This window comes from Squalius cephalus (assembly GCF_949319135.1).
Source record: "Squalius cephalus genome assembly, chromosome: 12".
NCBI classification, from domain to species: domain Eukaryota; kingdom Metazoa; phylum Chordata; class Actinopteri; order Cypriniformes; family Leuciscidae; genus Squalius; species Squalius cephalus.
This window is the reverse complement of record NC_137133.1, coordinates 19502850-19522788: the sequence shown is the minus strand read 5'-3', so window position 1 is coordinate 19522788 and position 19939 is coordinate 19502850. Positions and strand designations below refer to the sequence as shown.

Genomic DNA, 19939 nt, shown 5'->3' with positions numbered 1-19939 from the left:
TGTACCATGGTAGGTACCATGGTAAATCTGAGGTACCATACTATGTACCATAGTAACATCTACAGTACCATGCAATGTACCATGGTACCATGATAATATCTGAAGTACTATATAGTATGTACCATGGTTATATGTAAGGTACCATGGTACTACCATGGTACTACTATGGTATACCATGGTATGTACTATAGTACATCATGGTAAAATTTCTTATGGGCGCACTGTGGAAAAGCTACAACCGGCAGGTCGACAAGCACGGAGCACGGTAAGAATGGTTAAAATATGCTTTATTTGTACAGTTACTTAGCTGTAAAACATTACCGTTCATACCGTTCAACATACCGATGATTTTATTTCTGAAATGATTGTGGCAAACCAAGTTAGCAAATTGTCATTAGCGTAGATTTGAGTAAAAATGTATTTGATAATTAATAACTTTGAGTAAAAAGCTATTTGGATGGTATATTCTTTCTCTCTGGGAGGTTAGGTGATTTAATTAACGTTAGCTGTCCGGATTTTTATCACACCCTGAGCGCGTATTTGCTCCCCTCCAGTAACGTTAAAATGTCAGGCAAGATATTATCATGTTAGGCCTAACGTTACCTAACTTACTTTTTTCACTGAATTTCTGGTATAACATGTCCATTTTTGTTTACATTTTGACAGTTCCACCTCCCCATGTAATGTTGTTTCAAAAAAATAATTAATATTATATGATACTGTGTGTGTGTGTGTGTGTGTGTGTGTGTGTGTGTGTGTTTGTGTTCTGTTGCAGCGTACGTTCAAGTGTCACCAGTCTTATTTTGGAGTTTCATCTTTTCCTGACATTAGAGTAAGTAAGATTTAATACTGTTCCAACTTGATTTAGCCAGATATTTTGTCAAATACTGACACTGGTCCACACTACAGCATTTAGCACTGTACTGGTTTGGTTAGTTTGAGTCCATTTTTGTTTACGTCATGACAAATATATTCTCCACCACCTCCCCATGTAATGTTGTTTCAGATAATTATTTCATATCATATTAAGATACTGTGTGTGTGTGTGTGTGTGTGTGTGTGTGTGTGTTCTGTTGCAGCTTACAGTTCGTTCAAGTGCCACCAGTCTTATTTTGGAGTTTCATCTTTTCCTGACATCAGAGTAAAGTAAGATTTAATACTGTTCCAACTTGATTTAGCCAGATATGTTGTAAAATTCTGACACTGGTCCACACTACAGCATTTAAATTGTCAAGGCAATTTGCAAATTATCAACTTGAAGATGCAGCACTGGCCCAATGGGGCAGGTGAAAGTTCCTGCAACTGGCCCAAGTGTCTTTCACGCTGGCCCCGGGCCATCAGGCAGTCCTTATTGTCGAGCCCTGCTGTATAATTATTTTTGAAAACACTAAAAATTTTGGTTATTTTCCACAACTCACTAGTTGAAATGTGTATTTTGTGTTTCTGTTACGTTTCTTTTAGATAAAATGAATAGAAAAACTGTACCTGTCTCCAGCTCCACCTTAAGACAGTAAGTTCTTCAGCAACTTCACTGTAAGTTGACAGTTCATTGTTGATTCAATTGAGTTCAATAAGGCCACATTTATACTGCAGGTCTTGATGCCCAATTCCGATTTGTTGACCATATCTGAATTTCTTTTATTTTTTGGACCAGCTTCTTTAATTTAAAAGTGACCCATATGCAGTTACACCATGCACTTGGTGAAATAACCCAAGGTAAACGTACTGACCTGTTCTTGAAACAGGAAGTTAAATTTATCTGGTGCTGTTTGTTACTTCCTTCTCGTTTAAGGATGTTTGGTGCCACAAAATTGGTACAGTGATGGAGTTACCTATTGGCCAAACTACAAAAATGATGAGAGAGTGAACGGGGCAGTGAAAAATTCTGAGGAACCTGGACCTGACTGGAAAAAATATGATGCCAGAGTTATTAAATCATGTGGTATGCTATTTTCTTTTTAAATAATCTAAATGGCTTTTGTAAGCAAATATCAAAGTATTTTGCCAATATGTTATATGGGAAGAAAATCCTTTTAATTACATTCTCATATTGTTCTGTTGTCTATAGTTCTGTTCTTTTTTACTCTATTAATTTGAAGGTCTACTGAAGTTTAACATGTAGGCTATTTATTTTTTAGATGACTACTTTGTGGCACGACAACTCTTGAAGAAAGCTCTAAATTGCAACACATCAGATCTACAGTCTGAAGAGGAAGAGGAGGAGATTCGGCCAAAAAGAAGGCCAAAGCTGAAGTTAGTATACGTATATTATCCTTTATATTTTACATTAACTTTTTGGCCTCTATATTTTCTCAAAAACATAATTTAGTGTTAGGATATGATGAACCCGACAACCACCACACGTAAAGCCAGCTGAAATATGGACAGTATGTTTTCTTGTTTCTCAGAGAAACCATTCTCAACAAATTACATTGATTTACAACTTAAAGGGTTAGTTCACCCAAAAATGAAAATTATGTCATTAATGACTCACCCTCATGTCGTTCCAAGCCCGTAAGACCTCCGTTCATCTTCAGAACACAGTTTAAGATATTTTAGATTTTGTTCGAGAGCTTTCTGTTCCTCCATTGAAAGTCAATGGACGGCATACTGTTCACGTCCAGAAAGGCAATACAGACATCATCAAAGTAGTCCATGTGACATCAGTGGCTCGATCTTAAGTTTATCGAGCGATGAGAATACTTTTTGTGTGCAAAAAGTAAACAAAAATAACAACTTTATTCCACTATTCATTTCCTTCTCTCTGGTCTCAAGAGTAGCGCGTAGCGCGTCTGTGTTGTACGTCACACGTAGGCTCACTATTGACCAACGCTGGTCATGTGTGATGCGTGACGTACAACACAGACGCGCTACGCTATTACACTACGCAAACTCACTCGAGGCACAGAGAGAAGGAAATGAATAGTGGAATAAAGTCGTTATTTTTGTTTACTTTTTGCGCACAAAAAGTATTCTCGTCGCTTGATAAACTTAAGATCGAGCGACTGATGTCACATGGACTACTTTGATGATGTCTGTATTGCCTTTCTGGACGTGAACAGTATGCCGTCCATTGACTTTCAATGGAGGAACAGAAAGCTCTCGGACTAAATCTAAAATATCTTAAACTGTGTTCTGAAGATGAACGGAGGTCTTACGGGCTTGGAACGACATGAGGGTGAGTCATTAATGACATAATTTTCATTTTTGGGTGAACTAACCCTTTAAGTTCTTAGGCCAGTGAAAATGTTTATGTAATTACATTTACATTTATGCATTTGGCAGACGTTTTTTATCCAAAGCAACTTACATTGCATTTTAAGGTACACATTTACATTCCTATCAGTTCTTGCTTTCCCTGGGAATCGAACCCATGACCTTAGCATTGCAAGCGCCAACACTCTACTGTTTGAGCTACAGGAAGGCTTTACATTTATTATTATTATTAATAAGAGTAATTAATAAGATGTTTACTGCTTGTTTTTTTTCACCCTAATTTATAGTCATTTCTTGGGAGACTCTGATGAGAGCGAGGAGGAAGATGCTCATAAAAGGAGAGGCAAACTTTTAACACAACCATCAGCTCCTGTTATCGCACCACCACCTTTTATCCTAAGTAGCGGCACAGCTGCTCCACCTCCACCCATTTCACCGCCTCACTGTTCACAGAGACCAGCAGAAGAGCAAACCCCTTCTGCAAGCAGGGTCTACAGACCTACCTGGCGGGGGGGAAGATGTGGATCAGACAGTATTGCCTGCTCTGGTGAGCAATACCTCATTAGATACAAGACTCAAATAGAGTTTATTTTGTCAGCTTTTTTATTTTTATGCATGCTTAGTCCTGTGTCAAATTTACTATTTAACTTTTATCATATTTAGTCAACCTTATCCTGTTTTTGTTTAGTTCTTTTTTTAGTCAACTAAACTTATGGGCATTCAAGTTTTATTCAAGGAACACTTAATTTTTTTTGTCACGCTGTATAATGGTTAAAATTATAATCACTTCATCATTTTAGTTGAGCTTCTGTTTGTGTTTGTGCCAAATTCTTTAGGGAGTCTATTAAAGTCTGTAGTTTTCTTATGTCTCATTAGAACTACAGAAACGCGACCCGATCTGGCAATCTTACATAGCGTGGTTATAGCAGATAAAGTACCGCAAAGCGGAGGCAGAAGTGCCTTTCACCCTGTTACGACTTGACATTATTTTAAGTTTAAAAAAGAATTATGTCTATCCTCTAAAAAACAACAACCTGGTAGCTTCAATGTGATTTCATGACATGTAATGAAAATCTGCTTATGTATTACAGGTGCTGTGAGAAAGAGCCATGTCTCCTGTGCCGCCACCGATGACGACATTACAAAACATGTAATCCGGTGGTTCAACCTGGCATCAGATAGGGGAAGCTCAAGGAGCCGGAGCCCCTGTCAGCAAACCTTGACCCAACAGTAGTGAAAAAAAATACTTTATCATTTTAGTGTAATGTTTTTCACTAAATAAAATGTTCTTGGTACAATTCATGGTTGATTTCATTTTTTTCTGTAATGTCTATTCAATGTATACATGAATAAAACTATTTTAAAAAATTAGTAAATACATTTATAGTCTGTAATAACCTATTTTGTTATTGTTAGTTGGCTAAAAAATATTAATGTTTAATGATTTCATGTTTTATTCATATTAATAAAGGCAGATACATAACTATTCAAGCTTTTATAGAGCAATCCAGTCTATCTAATGTTCGTCCACCATTAGATTTTAAATATATCTGTAGCTATAGTTTTGGCCAGATAATCAGGCAGTGTGGGGAAAAAAGTGGCATTGCAGACGAAATTTAATGAACGGGTCCAAAACGGTCCCGGGCCGGATACGATGCTCATATGACCGGGTCCAAAACGGACCCGGAGCGGATATGCGGCTCATTCGCGGATCCAAAGCGAAGCCGGGGCGGATGTACCCATTTATGTACGGATACGCAAAGGGACCGCAGCGGTGTCGGACCGGATCCGCGAGCCGCCACCGCGGCGTATCCGGCGCGGTGTGCAAGTGGACGCAGTTTCGGAGTTCACTGTACCTCCGCGGCGGATGCGTTTCGTAGTCAGTTTGCTTATACTTTCCGCGACCGCGAGGGCGCGAGAGTCCGCGAGGGTCCGCGTGACGTAAAAATCGTCATCAGGGGTGCGCGCGGAGGCTCGTTGCGGACAGCCGCGTGCCTCCCATTTTTTGTGACCGCGCGGACAAAAGGGCGTGCGTTCATTAGGAAAGAGATGGAAATAACATGGACGCCGAATTTGAAAAAACGGAAAACGCGTGCATGCTAGAAATAGAACCAATGCCTATTTTTCACGCAAGCCTGTTGGAAGCGTTTCCAGGCAAAATAGAATAGGAAAAGATGTTTATATGTCATTTTGACACGAATACATATTAATAAATGTCATTTTGATGTTTTAAAGTGTCTAAGTTTTGACATAAATGCAAATATAAACTATAAATATTGTAATAATTTTTGGCCACCACTAGGGGCCACTGGCAAGCCTTCTTGCGGCTTGAGACCTATACTGCCACCACCTTTAATTCTAACCCGGTCTGGTCCGGGGGGAGCACACCAAACACACTCCAACACAGGAATTACCAAAGGAATACACTTTTTATTAGTAACAATAGCAGCCGTATGGCATTCGCTCACTCAAATATCCTGATTACATATACTGGTCATCTCATTTCATTAAACCGTGAACACACATTTTGTTAGGGAACCAAGTACTCATTCCAAATTCACAGCAAACTATAGTGATATCTCAGACAAAGCACACTTAATTAGAAACTCCAATCACATGCCCTAGATACAATAAACCAGCATAGGCAATCAACATACAGTTCATGAAGGCAATAATCACCAAGGGCTAGACACAACACAACACACATAATAAATCATATAGAATGATTAAAATAATTTCGGACTTCCCTGTCCACGTCCGACGACACCCTGCCGTCACTGTGAGGACTCAACCTTCCTCGCCGCGGTAATGGTAGGAAGGTCTCTTTACACCAGCCAGGTCCACCTACACTTACTTCCCTATCTTTCTATTTCCCCCCCCAACTGTCTACCTCCAGGCCAATAAGTGGGACCCCGGTTTTCTTCACGCCGGTGGTGCTAGCCAACCACGAACGCCACAGATCCCCTTTGAACCCAGCAGGTTAAAAACACAGTTTATCAGTCTCTCCTCTCCTTCAGTGTCCGACAACCCCCATTTTAAAAGTCCCCAATTATCGTTCATCGTCCACAGGTGTTCCAGAAACCATAAATCCTTCCGTGTTTGTCCGTGACAATGACGTCACGCACCGTCCATCGAATCATAATCATTACAATATAAAAAATATTATCGATTTACTGTCCAGACCGATCTACTGCGCATGCGTTGAACGCGTTCACCGAACGGACCTCAGCAGAAAGTAAATACAAGTAGTCCGCGTCCGAGCTGTGCGCAGCTGTCGTGCACGCGTCCAAACTGGAGTATACAGAGGCGTCTATGGGAAGACTGGGCGATTCTCAGCCAGAGTGAAATCGCCCAAAAAGAGGCGGTACTCCACAGAACGTGACTCGGCGCTGATTGGACTATATCCAGAGGCAGAACAACAGTGTGACTGCTGCTAGCGTAACTCTGTGGTTAATGAGATTGTGATTGAAAAAGTCCCTTTCACACTTTGGTGGTGGTGTGCGTCGCCCGATCGCCCTAATGAAGAAACCGCCGCTGGCTGTGAATAAACTATAATATTCAGAAGTAAACAGTGTAGCTGACTGAGTGTTTAATATACCACAACCTTCTAAGTGCTAGTGCAAAATGCCCGTGCAAAATCAGTTTTTGAGTGTGTTTTTAGTAATTGTTGGTTTGGTGTGTTTGAGTGCTCATTGTTACAATTACACAGCAAAAGTTCAGTGACATTTTTATTTGTGCATGGTAGAAAGCACACAGTGAACTCAGAGAAAACGCTATGCTTGAGGAAACAGTTTGTGAATAGGCTACTACAAATGATGCCCGTGAAAGAGACTGTGAACACATCCCTTACAAAAAATAACTGCAGTACAAGTACAACTGCAGTAAAACTGCAGTTCAAAGCAGTATAATTGCAGTACAGTGAAGTAGGGCTGCACGATGTGTCGTTTAAACATCGATATCGCGATGTGCGAATCCACGATAGTCACATCGCAGGATGTGCGATGTAGGCTGTCGTAGTTAATCCGTGATTCATTAACCTTACGGGCCAGCTGCTCCCCGGCCTTTTTAACACATATGATTCGCGGATTAATTGCACATCTTAACCATCATAGAGTGAAAGTTTAACATTTGCATGTGTTTTTAAGTCCTGTTTAACAGGGCGCATTTAAGAACGAGCAGAGCGAGAGAGCCCCGGCCGCGTGCGCGCTCACCTTCACCGTCTTCAAACAACACGAGCGCTGTCTTGCTCTCTCTCTCTCCCTCGCGAGTCGCGCATATTAATCAAAATCAATTGACACGATGGAGTCGAACAAAAAAACTATCCAGTGATGAAATGTTTTCTGTGTTGACAAATATTGTGCGATATCCTAAACTGCCGAGGTAATTACACAACGCGTGCCGTAGACTCGCCTACATGTCAGATTCGCGAACTAATGATTCCTTTGAACCCGAACCGATTCAATTTAATGAATGGTTTTTAAACAACTGACCTGTCCAACACTGAACTCACGAGACGTCTGAATTGGTGTATATATATAAAAAAAAAAAATCGTAGCACGTACCTTACAATGTTCTATTTATTAAACTATTTAACTACATTAGTTAACATTTACTATTAGTAAACTGCACTTCTACAACATTGTTAATTTCAACATTTAGGCTATATAGCCTTATTGAAATCAAAAGTTGTACAGTATGTGTTAACAGTAATGCACTGTGAAGTAAAATTACCAAACAATAACAGCTGTATTTTTATAAACTAAGATAAACAAAGATGAATAAATACAGTAACAAAAGTATTGCTCATGGTAAGTTCATGTTAGTTATTAGATAGCCTACATTAACTAATGTTAACAATTCAAACCATATCCTAAAGTTACAAACAAATCATTTAATTTAAATAATACTCTTTTTAAATCATTTAAAATGAGAATGTAAGTGTGTTTACCCCATATTTGTTTGTAAGAAAAAAATAGATTAGATTTCATTTCATATCGCAATATATATCGTAGAAAAATAAAATATCGCAATGTCATTTTTTCCTAATATCGTGCAGCCCTACAGTGAAGTACGCCTGTAGATTTGCAGTATAACGAAGTATACAATATAACTGCAGTACATTGAAGTTCAACAGCAGTAAAACTGCAGTACAAAAAGTACAACTTCATTATAGTGAAGTATAACTGCAGTACAACTGTAGATCTGCAGTATAATGAAGTATTGAAACAATAACACTGATGCACTAATATGCATGTGAAGACTTTAAATCAAGCGGCAACCTCCCTGTCTCTCTCATGAAACCAACACGGAAGTGAGTTAAACTGCAATTCATTGACTGGCCGCTTGAGGCTGGCTGCAGAAGTGAGTCAAATATCTCCCCCATGTTAAAATTACCAACTTTACGGCAGAAAAAAACATGTTTACAGCCTGGTTCTCTCTGTGGCTTCGGTCTATACAGCTAATTTTGCCCTTCATAACAACTGTGAGAGGGGTGATTTTTTTTATAACTCATCCGTTTAGTTGATTAATATTTAAAGTTCTGCGTAATTAAGGGTGTGTCCACTTTTGAGTGACAGGTAGATTCCCGCTGATGTCAATGCTAGCCGTTTGTCTGCTGTTAGCCGCGTCACTACTCACTTCACCTCAGCAAATTTTTGCTGTTGAACTTGCCATCTCTGCAGTGTTTGTGCTTTTTTCGGGATTATTTCATACAATTTAATACACCCACCCATTACTTAGCCCACGGCTTAGGATTCCGTCGTTGTAGTCGAGTATCGTTTGAGAGAACAACCAGCGCTGTAAAGTTATTTCAGTTGTTTTCCTCTGTGAACATGCACTAACGTTAATGGATGTCTGACAATTTCGTTGTTTTTTGGAGTTTTCAGATTTAAAAACGTCTATATAAAGGCTCGTTCGTTCTGCTCTCACGGAACAGATTGATTATAATATACTTATGTACCGTCAGATGAAATCCTGCAGGTGTCGGTGCTTTCTCCGTCCATGCAATAAATACACATCCTTGAATGAGCGCGGATTTCTAGCGCATTTACTTGAACTTCATAGGCAATATGGCTGCGTCCGAAACCGCATACTTCCCTACTATATAGTATGGAAAAAGCAGTAGGCGAGCGAATAAGTATGTCCGAATCCTTAGTATCCATAAAAGAGTAGGCGAGAATTACCAGATGGCTTACTGCTTCAACCCAGATTTTGAAGAGCTCGAAGATGAATACTTCTCTGTCCCAGGAGGCCACGCGAGAGGATACGTCATTATCAAACATCGCAGAGATCGGCGACGCGGGTGCTTTCAAATGTGAGTAAACACGGGTCCTTGTGTTAAAATTGCATGTGTTGAACTACTGTAGAGTAAACTGTTGAATTGTTGAAGGTGTAAAGACGTTACACAGTATAGTATAGTTGTGATTTTGCTGTAAAAACACGTTTTATTATGTATAACGTTAGCTAACAGGCGAGCTCCAGTAAGGACACGTAAGTTACGTCTCTAAAGTGGATTTGCATAAACCATATACATCCTAAAGACGCTTATTTTAAATGTACATCTGACAGGAACATCTTCAGTAAGTATTGCAGAAGAGCACACCACAACATGAAATAGACATCTGAGTGATGAATGTGTGCTATTATGTAGAACAAATCTATAAAGTAACTAAACATAAGGTATCTATTTTATTTGTCCATTAGTACTGTTGATAAATTGAGGAACATTTATGTTGGATAAAAAGTTAAAACAAGCTCATAAATCACAGAGGTAATGTGAATCTTGTCTGGATGTTACAGGGTCAGATGAACAGATGTGTTTTTATCCGGCGGAGAGTGGCTCATGAAGCTGAATGCTGCCATCAAAGGCTTTGAGTGAGTATACCCAGAGACAATTTGGTATACCACAGAAATGAATAACAACAACTAATTATTGTAATTTCAAACAGAGCTATTACAGCACTTTTCTGGTTCTTGATTTCTGTGCATTTGCTGCACAGCTTTTGTGGTGGAGCAGGACCTGCAAGGGAAGATGATGGTGGCGTTTGTGAAAAAAAGTGGTTTTGTCTTCTAAATAATACTGAAATCAAATGACATTGTGCTGTTAAAATGACTGCTTTTGTGTTATGTTTGTGCATTTTGTAGAATCTGAAATGTCAGCAGGCTGGTGTGAGCACTGAGGATGAGGAGCCCAGAGCTGAATCCTGGAGATGGTGCCATGGACGAGTCCCTCCATCACTCCACCAGCCCTTACGAGACCAGCCCTTACGAGTCCCTCCATCACTCCACCTGCCCTTATTGCCTCAGATTGTGAAGCACAACACAACACGCAACAACCTCAGCGCCTTCAGCCTACATACATGATTGTAGTTTGAATAAAGCTTTGTTTCATGTGTTGACTTGTATATGCATTTGTTTATTGTGTGATGGTGACTTTCATTCATTCTTTTACTAATTTATTAATATTTCTCATTGTTGTCAGTAAATACAATATAATTATTTAATTAATGCTTTATTTAATTGTTTGAATGCAAATGTAGATATGTTCACTATATACACATGTAGAGTGTATTCAGTCCTGCATAGCTATGTCATATGACATACATTACATTTTGTTTGTTTTATTGAATTGAATATTTTCAGTAAAAAGTAATATAATTAAGTATTGGTCAGCATTTATCGTTGTTATTATTGTATGTTTTGGGGTGGGATATCAATGCAATTCATTCTGGGGTAATATTAATTTTTAATATTAATGATACTTACATTTTTTTGAGTATAAAATCAACAGTTTTCTCCAAAGGCAAATCTTTGCACAGCTGCCCTTTGTGCAGACATTACAAACGCTGAGGAAACCCGTTCTAGGGCTGTTGAGTTACTGATGTTATAAGGTATATATATATATATATCATGGGTTTGCATACATAATATGAGATTTTTTACACAGGAAAAAAGAACCTAGTACAAGGTTGAATATTTTAATATATTTTTTCTTAAATAATTCATTATAATACATTTGAAAAATGCATTTAAAAAAATATATTTATAGGCCTAGGCCTGAGGGACGAAACGAGAGTTAAATTCAACAAGAAAAAGAGGAAAACATAAAGCAGTTAGCCACTTTTGCTTGTGGATAAAAATGTTTGGATATAAAATAAAGAAATTAACAACATTCAAGAGATGACCATTTTGTGATTTCGTAATAAAAATAAATAATTTTGTAAGGATAAAACGGTGGGTCACATTAGTAGGGTTAAATATAAGAACTTTAATCAACCCTGAATGTATTCACAAAATAAATGGGCAGCAGTTTCTTAAAAATGAGCAAGTTTAATCAATATCAATATTTACAGATAGATGAATTAAACGTGTCGTTCAAATCTTTTAAGTTGTTGCGCGTGTGATAATGCGTCGTAGGTCACATGATAACGTCAACATGGCAGATGTCCAGTGCTGCGTTCCAGTCCACTTTTAGACACGCACTTGCGAACTTCCCTAAGCACTTCCCCTCGGGGGAATCCCTGCCGCCATTTTGAAGTGCGTTCCACTTCGTGAAGTGGACGAGGGAAGTTTATATGGACAGACCCTCGTTCCCTCGATTTTGACCGAGGGAGCGAGTCTGCTTCAAATGTACACTTCAGGCACCTATATGTCCCACAATGCAACACGATTGTGACGTCACCGCATATCTCGTCTAATCACCACCACACAGACAACTCTATGATATATTAATTATAATTTTTTTAAATTTAAAACAACCCAAACACACCTATAAACATTTGGATGCTGCATTAAACAAATTCTTAAAGGGAAAAAAAAATGTAAATAATAAATCAACTCCACAGCTGATTCCAAGTGATCAAGGGCTTAGGACGTTCCAGTTCAGACCATTGCAGTTTCCGCCAGTAGTGGGCACTCGCAATGACGTACATCCGAGTGAACGAGACGAAGGGAAGTTAGCGAGTGAAGGGCATGACAATTTTGGACTGGAACGCAGCACGGTTCTCATTCATACTCAACGAGATTTGGCTATAAAGTACCTACTCTTTTAGCGCTCGTTAAGTAAGTACTCATTGAAATTAAGTACCTACTCATTGAGTACGCGGTTTCGGACGCAGCCAATATATCTATGGTTTAACCCATTTGAGAGGCGGCCAAAATCGGAATTTAAAATGGACTGAATTTATACCGACTTCATCAGGCTCCGAAAATTCTTCACAAATAACACAAAGAATGGCCTTCTCAGCTGTCATAGTTGCAACTCTTGCATCATCAGAACAGTGTGTTCAACGCATCACCGTTTCTGTTTAAAAAACGTTGTGCAACGTTTTGTCGGGACTGAACGCAGCCCTGGTGTGAGTGATTGGGGGCGGGGCTCATTTGCATATTAATACAACCTTGTATATTAAATGAGGCAAGGGTGTAGAGTTACATTCATGCTATTTTAAGGCATGAAGAATTTTTTTCCAAGGAAAAAACATTTAAATATGTCATTTTGGTGATCAAAGATAAATTTTAAGTGATACAATTATTGACTAAAGGGGGACTTTAATATTTTTTTTTATGTAGGTAGTAGGTACACATTATACTAACGTTAATATCACAATGCAAATGCACAAGGAGGCATTGAGCAAATTTATTTAAACAAAGGACAAAAGACATGAGAATAGTTTCTGATAAACTATCCAAGTTTTCAATTGTACAAATAGTTAGCCTGACTGATATGGAAGTAAAATAATGTCAAATGTTTTTGAAACAAAAAGCCTGTTGAATTGCACTACTTGAAAAAAAAATAGGCATTGCATTAACCATGCTTGCATTTTAATGCATTGTATTTTTAGGGCTTGCATTTTTATGGCCTGAAATTCAACATGGTTGAATATTTAAGCTGTGAATATTTCAATTAAAAACATTTCAAACACATTTTCATTATTAAAAATTCAATAATCCATATTCACCTTTCATATTTCACTTCCAAAATATTCAAACTGTTTAAAAATACAACCTATAATATTCAACAGGCAATTTTCGGTCCATTTTATTTCGCTTTGCAAATTCGCTTCCACAAATTCAGTGGTTCAAAGTGGTTGGCAAGTACCAACTACTGCATACTGGGAGCACCCTACAAGACTTAAAGTAATCCTGTAATCAATTATTTTATCCCTTAAAACTCATATTTGACTACCAAAATGACATATTCAAAAGTTTTTTTGGTTCCACTTTATTTCGATAGTCCACTTTAGACATTCTACTAACTATAAGTAACTTTGCAACTACGTCAACTAACTCTCATTAGAGTATTAGTAGACTGTAGTAGACTGTCAGTAGACTGGTAGGTTATGGTTAGGTGTTAGGGTTCGGATCAGTAGAATAAGTTGACTTGTAGTTGCCAAGTTACTTAAAGTCTGTTGGGGGAGCATGAACATAAAGTGTTAGCAGATATTAAGAATACAGTCAACTAATACTCTAATGAGAGTTTGTTGACATATAGGCTACGTTTACACAGAAACGATCTGAAGAGAAAACGCAAAAGTGATCACTTTTTATTCTGAGTTTAGACGAGCGTGTGGGGGAAATCTGCGTGCATATGGTGACGCAAAAGTGTGTGAAATTCAATGTAGTGTGCTCTCCAGGCGGCTAGGTGGCAATGTGAAGCACTGATCGGTGCCTTCACTGTCTAGCAGACTTTTGCGTTTTTACCGTTTAGACGGGAACGCGATGGTGGAGCGTTTTTAAGATTTCCACTCTGGAGGGTGGTTTCACTTTTTTGCATTTTTAAGCCCCAAAAACGCCGTCGCCGTCTAAACGAAAGGCACATCTGATAAAATATTTTTACGTTTTCACCCGCGAGCGTTCTCGTGTAAACAGGGCCATAGTTACAAAGTTACTTATAGTAAGTAGAATGTCTAAAGTGGACTAAAGAAATAAAGTGGTGCCACCTTTTCTTGAAAAAGAATTCTTCATGTCTTAAAATAGCTTGAATGCAACTCTACACCCTTGTCTCATTTAGTATACAAGGTTCTATGAATATGCAAATGAGCCCCACCTCCACTCACTGACACCAGCTCAGAGATCCACTCATTGACGATCACAGGTTGACGTGATTGGTTACAAGGTAGTTTGTGACGTCAAAAACACCAACGATTTCAAACCGTGTTTTTAGTTTACTGCAGTTTTAAAGAGGAAATACTCAGCATTGGTGTTGACTTTTGAATTTGTACATGGTTGGTTTTAAAGCGTAAAAACACCACATTTTAACAACATTAAAAGCTTTTTCACCGCAGGGGGACTTTAACGTTTTGAAGATGCTCTGACCCAGTTGTCTAGCCATCACTTTTTTGGCCCTTGTAAAAGTCAAATCTTTTCACTAATGCCTGCTACAGACTGCGATTTTGACAATCCTATAAGATCATTACAAATCACACTGTACGACATAGATATAATAAACTTGGGTATGACATGTATGTAGACTGTACGATGATGACACCTATTGAATCTTAGGCTACGACTCAAGTTACTATAGAAGAATAAAACATCATCAGCATGCGCTAGTGGTAAACAAATAGAGCAAGATGAATCACGCTTTGGCAATTATGGTTTTTATGTGTGCTGAAAAAAAGAGAAAGCAAAAGAGGAGAATTTTGATGCGGTCATTGCTAGGTAAAAGAGGCTAACTTGGCATGCCAATTGTAAATGGAGCTTGAGGCAAGTCATTTTAAGTTTAAGCGGCGTGTCACATTGATCAATACGCCATTTCCTGTTGTATTTTCATTGACTTCTTAGGAAAATTGGAAATCTTAGTAGACGTCGGTCGTATCAGCAAACACACTCTGAGATGATCATGCTAAATTTATGAACTTGTCTGAAAATGATCTCCAGCTATCTTTAGTTGCAAGACCGTGACAACGTCCGTCTTTGAACCTCTTTCACTGTATGACGCAAGACCACCGTTTAGGAGCCACGACCACAGAAATGTGGTCACTTGCTAATATATCCCACCCCTTGACAGGTGCCATTGTAACAATATAATCAATGAAATTCACTTCACCGGTCAGTGGTTTTAATGTTGTGATGTTTCAGTATATACTGACATACAGTATATCTTGGGATGCTTTTTCTTCTGTCATTCTATGCATGACTGGATCATTCAGCCAGGAGCTTGTTTGTATCGTTTGAAACTCAGGCAAGGTTTCATTTCATTTTCAAGGTTCCGTATCATTTTTACAACTTGTGGATATAGGCCTACTTGTTTATTCCAAAAACAAATTAGTTTCTCTGGTAATTGATAGCATGACAGTGGTGCAGTTAATAATTTCTTTAACATAAGACAATTCAATAAATGCTTAAGGGGAAAAAAGACTTTTATTATCTGCCTAAAAAAACAGCAAACACAAGGTGGCTGTGCACAGCAAGTCCTTTGTCAATCAACTATTAACCAAACTAAGGCACATACGGGAAACTATGATACTAACAATGTCCATCAATCAATGCACTTAACTCAGTCAAATATGCCAGAAATGCATCTGAATAAAAGGACTGCCAAGGATGATTTTTGGGATATTTTCCCCATGTCGCTAAGAAAATAATATGAATTCTGCAACATACCAACTAAAAAGCAAAGTCAGAGGCATGTGAAGACATAACATTGAGGAAAAAAAAAAATTACAGAATAAATCATATGTACAACCAAGAATTCATAATTCAGAAAGGTGTTTGGAATGTAAGTGGTGATGTGAATGAATTTAAAGGGATAGTTTCTCCAAACTGAAAGTTCTGGCATTATTTATTCACTCATGTCATTCCAAACCTGTATGACTTTTGTTTCCAATGAACACAGAGATTTTGATGAGTCTTTACCTCGTCAGATCTTTTCATACAAAAAACATTTATATTGACCAGAATGAGAATTAAAAATAATAATTCATACTACTATATTCCATGTCTTCTGAAACCAAACAAATGCTTAGTGTGAGGAACTTTAAAGCTGAAATCAGCTCTAAAATCAATTTAATTCTGTCTGTGCTATCTGTCTGACTTCAGAAAACTTAGAAAAGACCAAGTCATGGACCACAAGTCCACTTTTATAGTGGGTTTTTTTTTTGGTCCTTTTTGCAGAAAGACAACCAATTGTCACTGTATGGAAAAATATCCATGAAGATTTGACGAAATCACACAGATTTAGAACAACATGAGGGTGATTTTGAGGTGAACTATCCCTTTAATTCGAAGAAGTGGAGAGGAAGTCTCACCAAATGGTGAAACCCTGAACCCAAGCGGAAGTCTGTTGTACTTCACATCCTCCCTGACACTCAAATTCCACCAGTGTTCAACTTGGCAGCTGAAATGTCTGTATCTTCCTGTGAAACCTGCATCAGACTACACATAAACCTGGTACAGATGGTATATACTGTATACAGGCACATGTATCATGGGTGTGAAGAACTGATTTCATCACCTCTCATCTCATCCATGCCCCTCTGTTCATTCCTGCCACGGGCGGCATGGCGTGGGGGGGCAGCGGCACCTGAGGTTGGCCGGGCGGGACGGGCGGAGGAGGGTACCCAGCGGGGGGGAGGCCCATGCCCGGAGGGGGCACACTGTGCCCTGGTGGCATGCGTGGGGGTGGAGGGGGGTAGCTGGGGTTGTAGCCTGGAGGAGGGTAAGATGGGGTGGGAGGGGGCAGATTGGGAGGAGGGTAGGTGGTTGGGGGAGGGCCCGGAGGCGGGGGGTTTTGGTGTGGATAGACGTGCGGGTGGTAAGGGAGCCCGTATGAAGGAGGCATGGGTGCGTAAGAGGGCCCTTCGGTCTTCATCATGGACTGCAGACTCTGAAACCCCTCCCCGGACATGTACGAGCTGGACGTGGACATTCCCATGATGTAGCTGGAGGGCGGAGGGGGGGGAGGGCGGTGGGGTAGAGGGGGCGGCGCCCCGTGGGGAAGGGGAGGAGCCGGCCCTTGTGCTGGGTCCATTTCAGCAGGTGTGGCTGGTTCTGCTTCAGCAGGAGGCGCTGGGATGGCAGAGGGAGCCTTGCGATCTGTGTGTGGGCAGATTGCAGACAAGTTTTTAACATCACACTATCAAATCAGTAGAGTCCTTGATGAAAAATCTAATAGCAAATTTTAATAAAAATTACAATTGTGATTTAAAATGTAATACAAAACAATATTTATATTCAACAATATTTATAATAATTAATATTGTTTAATTTGATTTGCAACCTTAAATATAACATACTAATATTAATGGTCTTAATTTCTTTTTTTTTATCTGAAAGTCTTTTCGTCAATTATTTAGCAAAGATTTGTGACAATGATGACACTTGGCAATCTGATTGCTCTTTATTATTAATGCTACTTTTCTCAGACAAAGGCTCTGTTTTTAAGGTAGAAAAAAATCTATTATTATTATTTCCTAATTTTGAATATCTCTGCAAATATAGGTGTATTTGAAATTTCTTGGGGTCTTCTCAACTATTAGTCAAATTCAGCGACAAAGATGCTATTTAAATCTAATTGTTTTCTTTTATCGTTGTCACTCTCCTAAAATTTCGCCAGTGTTTTCATGGTAAAGTTGTATATGTAGTATCTTTTATTATTATTTAGGGCCCGAGCACCGATGGTGTGAGGACCCTCTTGGAATTGCTCTGTTTATTATTATTATTAGGGCCCAAGCCCTGAAAGGGCGAAGGCCCTATTGTTTTCGGTAGGATTATTATTATTATTATTATTATTATTATTAGGGCCCAAGCCCTGAAAGGGCGCAGAGCCCTATTGTTTTCGTAAGGATTATTATTATTATTATTATTATTATTTTGTCAACCTTTCGGGCACTTTTGGGGCCCTTAACATGCTCAAAAACTCTTGAAACTTTGCACACATGTCAGAACCCGCGGCCATCAGGGCCGGACTGAAGCTGGTACCCGGGCGTGGCAGGGGGGCTCGACAGCGCCCCCTGGAACGGGATCCGAACACTTGTCCATAACTCAAACACACTTGTATGTAATAATATGAAACTCGGCACACATATAGATCTCATCGGGCCGAACAACTTTCGTGCTCTAAGTTTTACGCCAGCCCAACAGGAAGTCGGCTATTATGGGTTGTTTGGAAACGCATGCTGTGGAATTTAATGTACTCCTCCTAGAGAAATCATCCAATCCCCTCGAAACTCAGTGTGTATGAAGTCAAGACATTGAGGATGCTAAATTGCGGACAGATTTTTGATATCTCGAACGGTTTGGCCGTGGCGAGGAAACGAAATTAGGGCGAATAATGGAAACAGGAAGTGTGTTATAACTTCAGCATACATTAACTGATCTTGATGAAACTTCAGCAGTGTGTTCGTTGTAAGAGGCCGATCACATGGATGTGACTATTGTGAGTCAAAGTTATAGCGCCACCAACTGGCAGCAGGAAGTGTGTCACTTTCAAAATGCTTTGAAATCACCCTCTTATTTTAATCTGATTTGCTTCAAACTTTATGTGTATAATGTAGACACATGGCAGATGTAGACCTGTGAAAGGATTATTGATATCTTAGATACTGTTGCCGTGGCAACGCATCAAACTTTAATATTCTTTTCGGATGCTTTTGAGACTCTTCACATGCTTGAAAATGCATGAAACTTGACAGACACATCACATTTATTAGCCAGTAGACATGTGCAAAGTTTCAGAAATAGGCGTGGTGAGGGGCTCAGTAGCGCCACCTTTAGTCAAAAATGGGGGCTTAGTTTTTCCTAGAATCACAAAAATCGGTATGTATATTGTTCTCATCGAGCCGGACAACTTTCTAATTTACACTTATAAGCTCCAACCAACAGGAAGAGAGATATTTTGGTTTGAATGTGGACTTTCTGAAGAATTTTCTCTCTCTCTCTGTGTGTCTGTGTGTGTGGGGGGGGGGGTTTGTCTATTCCATTTAATCTTTGTTTTTCAAGGTTTTAGGGGCTTTTGGCGCACTTAACGTGCTCAAAAACACTTGAAACTTTTCACACAGGTCAGAACCCACGATCATCAGGGCCGGGCTGAAGCTGGTACACAGGCGTGGCAGGGGGGCTCAACAGCGCCCCCTTGAACACAGTCTGAAAACTTGGTCCATATATCAAACACGCTTGCATGAATTAATATGAAACTCGGTACACATATAGATCTCATCGGGCCGAACAACTTCCGCACTCTAAGTTATTAGCTCCGCCCAACAGGAAGTCGGCTATTATGGGTTGTTTGAAAAACGCATGCTGTGGAATTTGAAACACTCATCCTAGAGAATTGATCCGATCCCCACCAAACTCGGTCAGCATTAAATCAAGACATTGAGAATGCTAAATTGCGGACGGATTTTTGATATCTCGAACGTTTTGGCCGTGGCGAGGACACGAATTTATGGCGAATAATGGAAACAGGAAGTGTGTTATAACTTCTGCAAACATTAACTGATCTTGATTAAACTTCAGCAGTGTGTTTGTTGTAAGAGGCCGATCACATGGATGTGACTATTGTGAGTCAAAGTTATAGCGCCACCAACTGGCAGCAGGAAGTGTGTCACTTTCAAAATGCTTTGAAATCACCCTCTTATTTTTACCCGATTTGCTTCAAACTTTATGTGTATAATGTAGACACACGGCAGATGTAGACCTGTGAAAGGTTTATTGATATCTTAAATACTGTTGCCGTGGCAACGCATCAAACTTTAATATTCTTTTCAGATGCTTTTGAGACTCT

At 39.3% G+C, this 19939-nt stretch overlaps 1 protein-coding gene and 1 long non-coding RNA gene across 4 annotated transcripts in view; one reads left to right on the top strand and one right to left on the bottom strand.

Annotated features, from left to right (window-relative positions):
- Positions 1 to 217: 217 nt before the first annotated feature.
- Positions 218 to 4444, top strand: LOC307169080. Of its 2 annotated transcripts, XR_013823036.1 has the most exons (7): positions 218 to 265; positions 1087 to 1146; positions 1462 to 1510; positions 1793 to 1942; positions 2139 to 2253; positions 3504 to 3763; positions 4308 to 4444. It is a non-coding gene; the product is annotated as an uncharacterized lncRNA (long non-coding RNA). The 2 variants fall into 2 exon arrangements; XR_013823037.1 differs by lacking the exon at positions 218 to 265 and having other exon boundaries at positions 900 to 1146.
- Positions 4445 to 15685: 11241 nt separating this feature from the next.
- Positions 15686 to 19939, bottom strand: part of ccnk (cyclin K) — a 69859-nt gene continuing 65605 nt past the window's right edge. For both annotated transcript variants that reach the window (XM_079887719.1, XM_079887720.1), the window contains exon 11: positions 15686 to 17250. In XM_079887719.1, the coding sequence (XP_079743845.1) occupies positions 16673 to 17250 (578 nt within the window). In that variant the 3' untranslated portion in view covers positions 15686 to 16672. The remainder of the gene's footprint in view (positions 17251 to 19939) is intronic.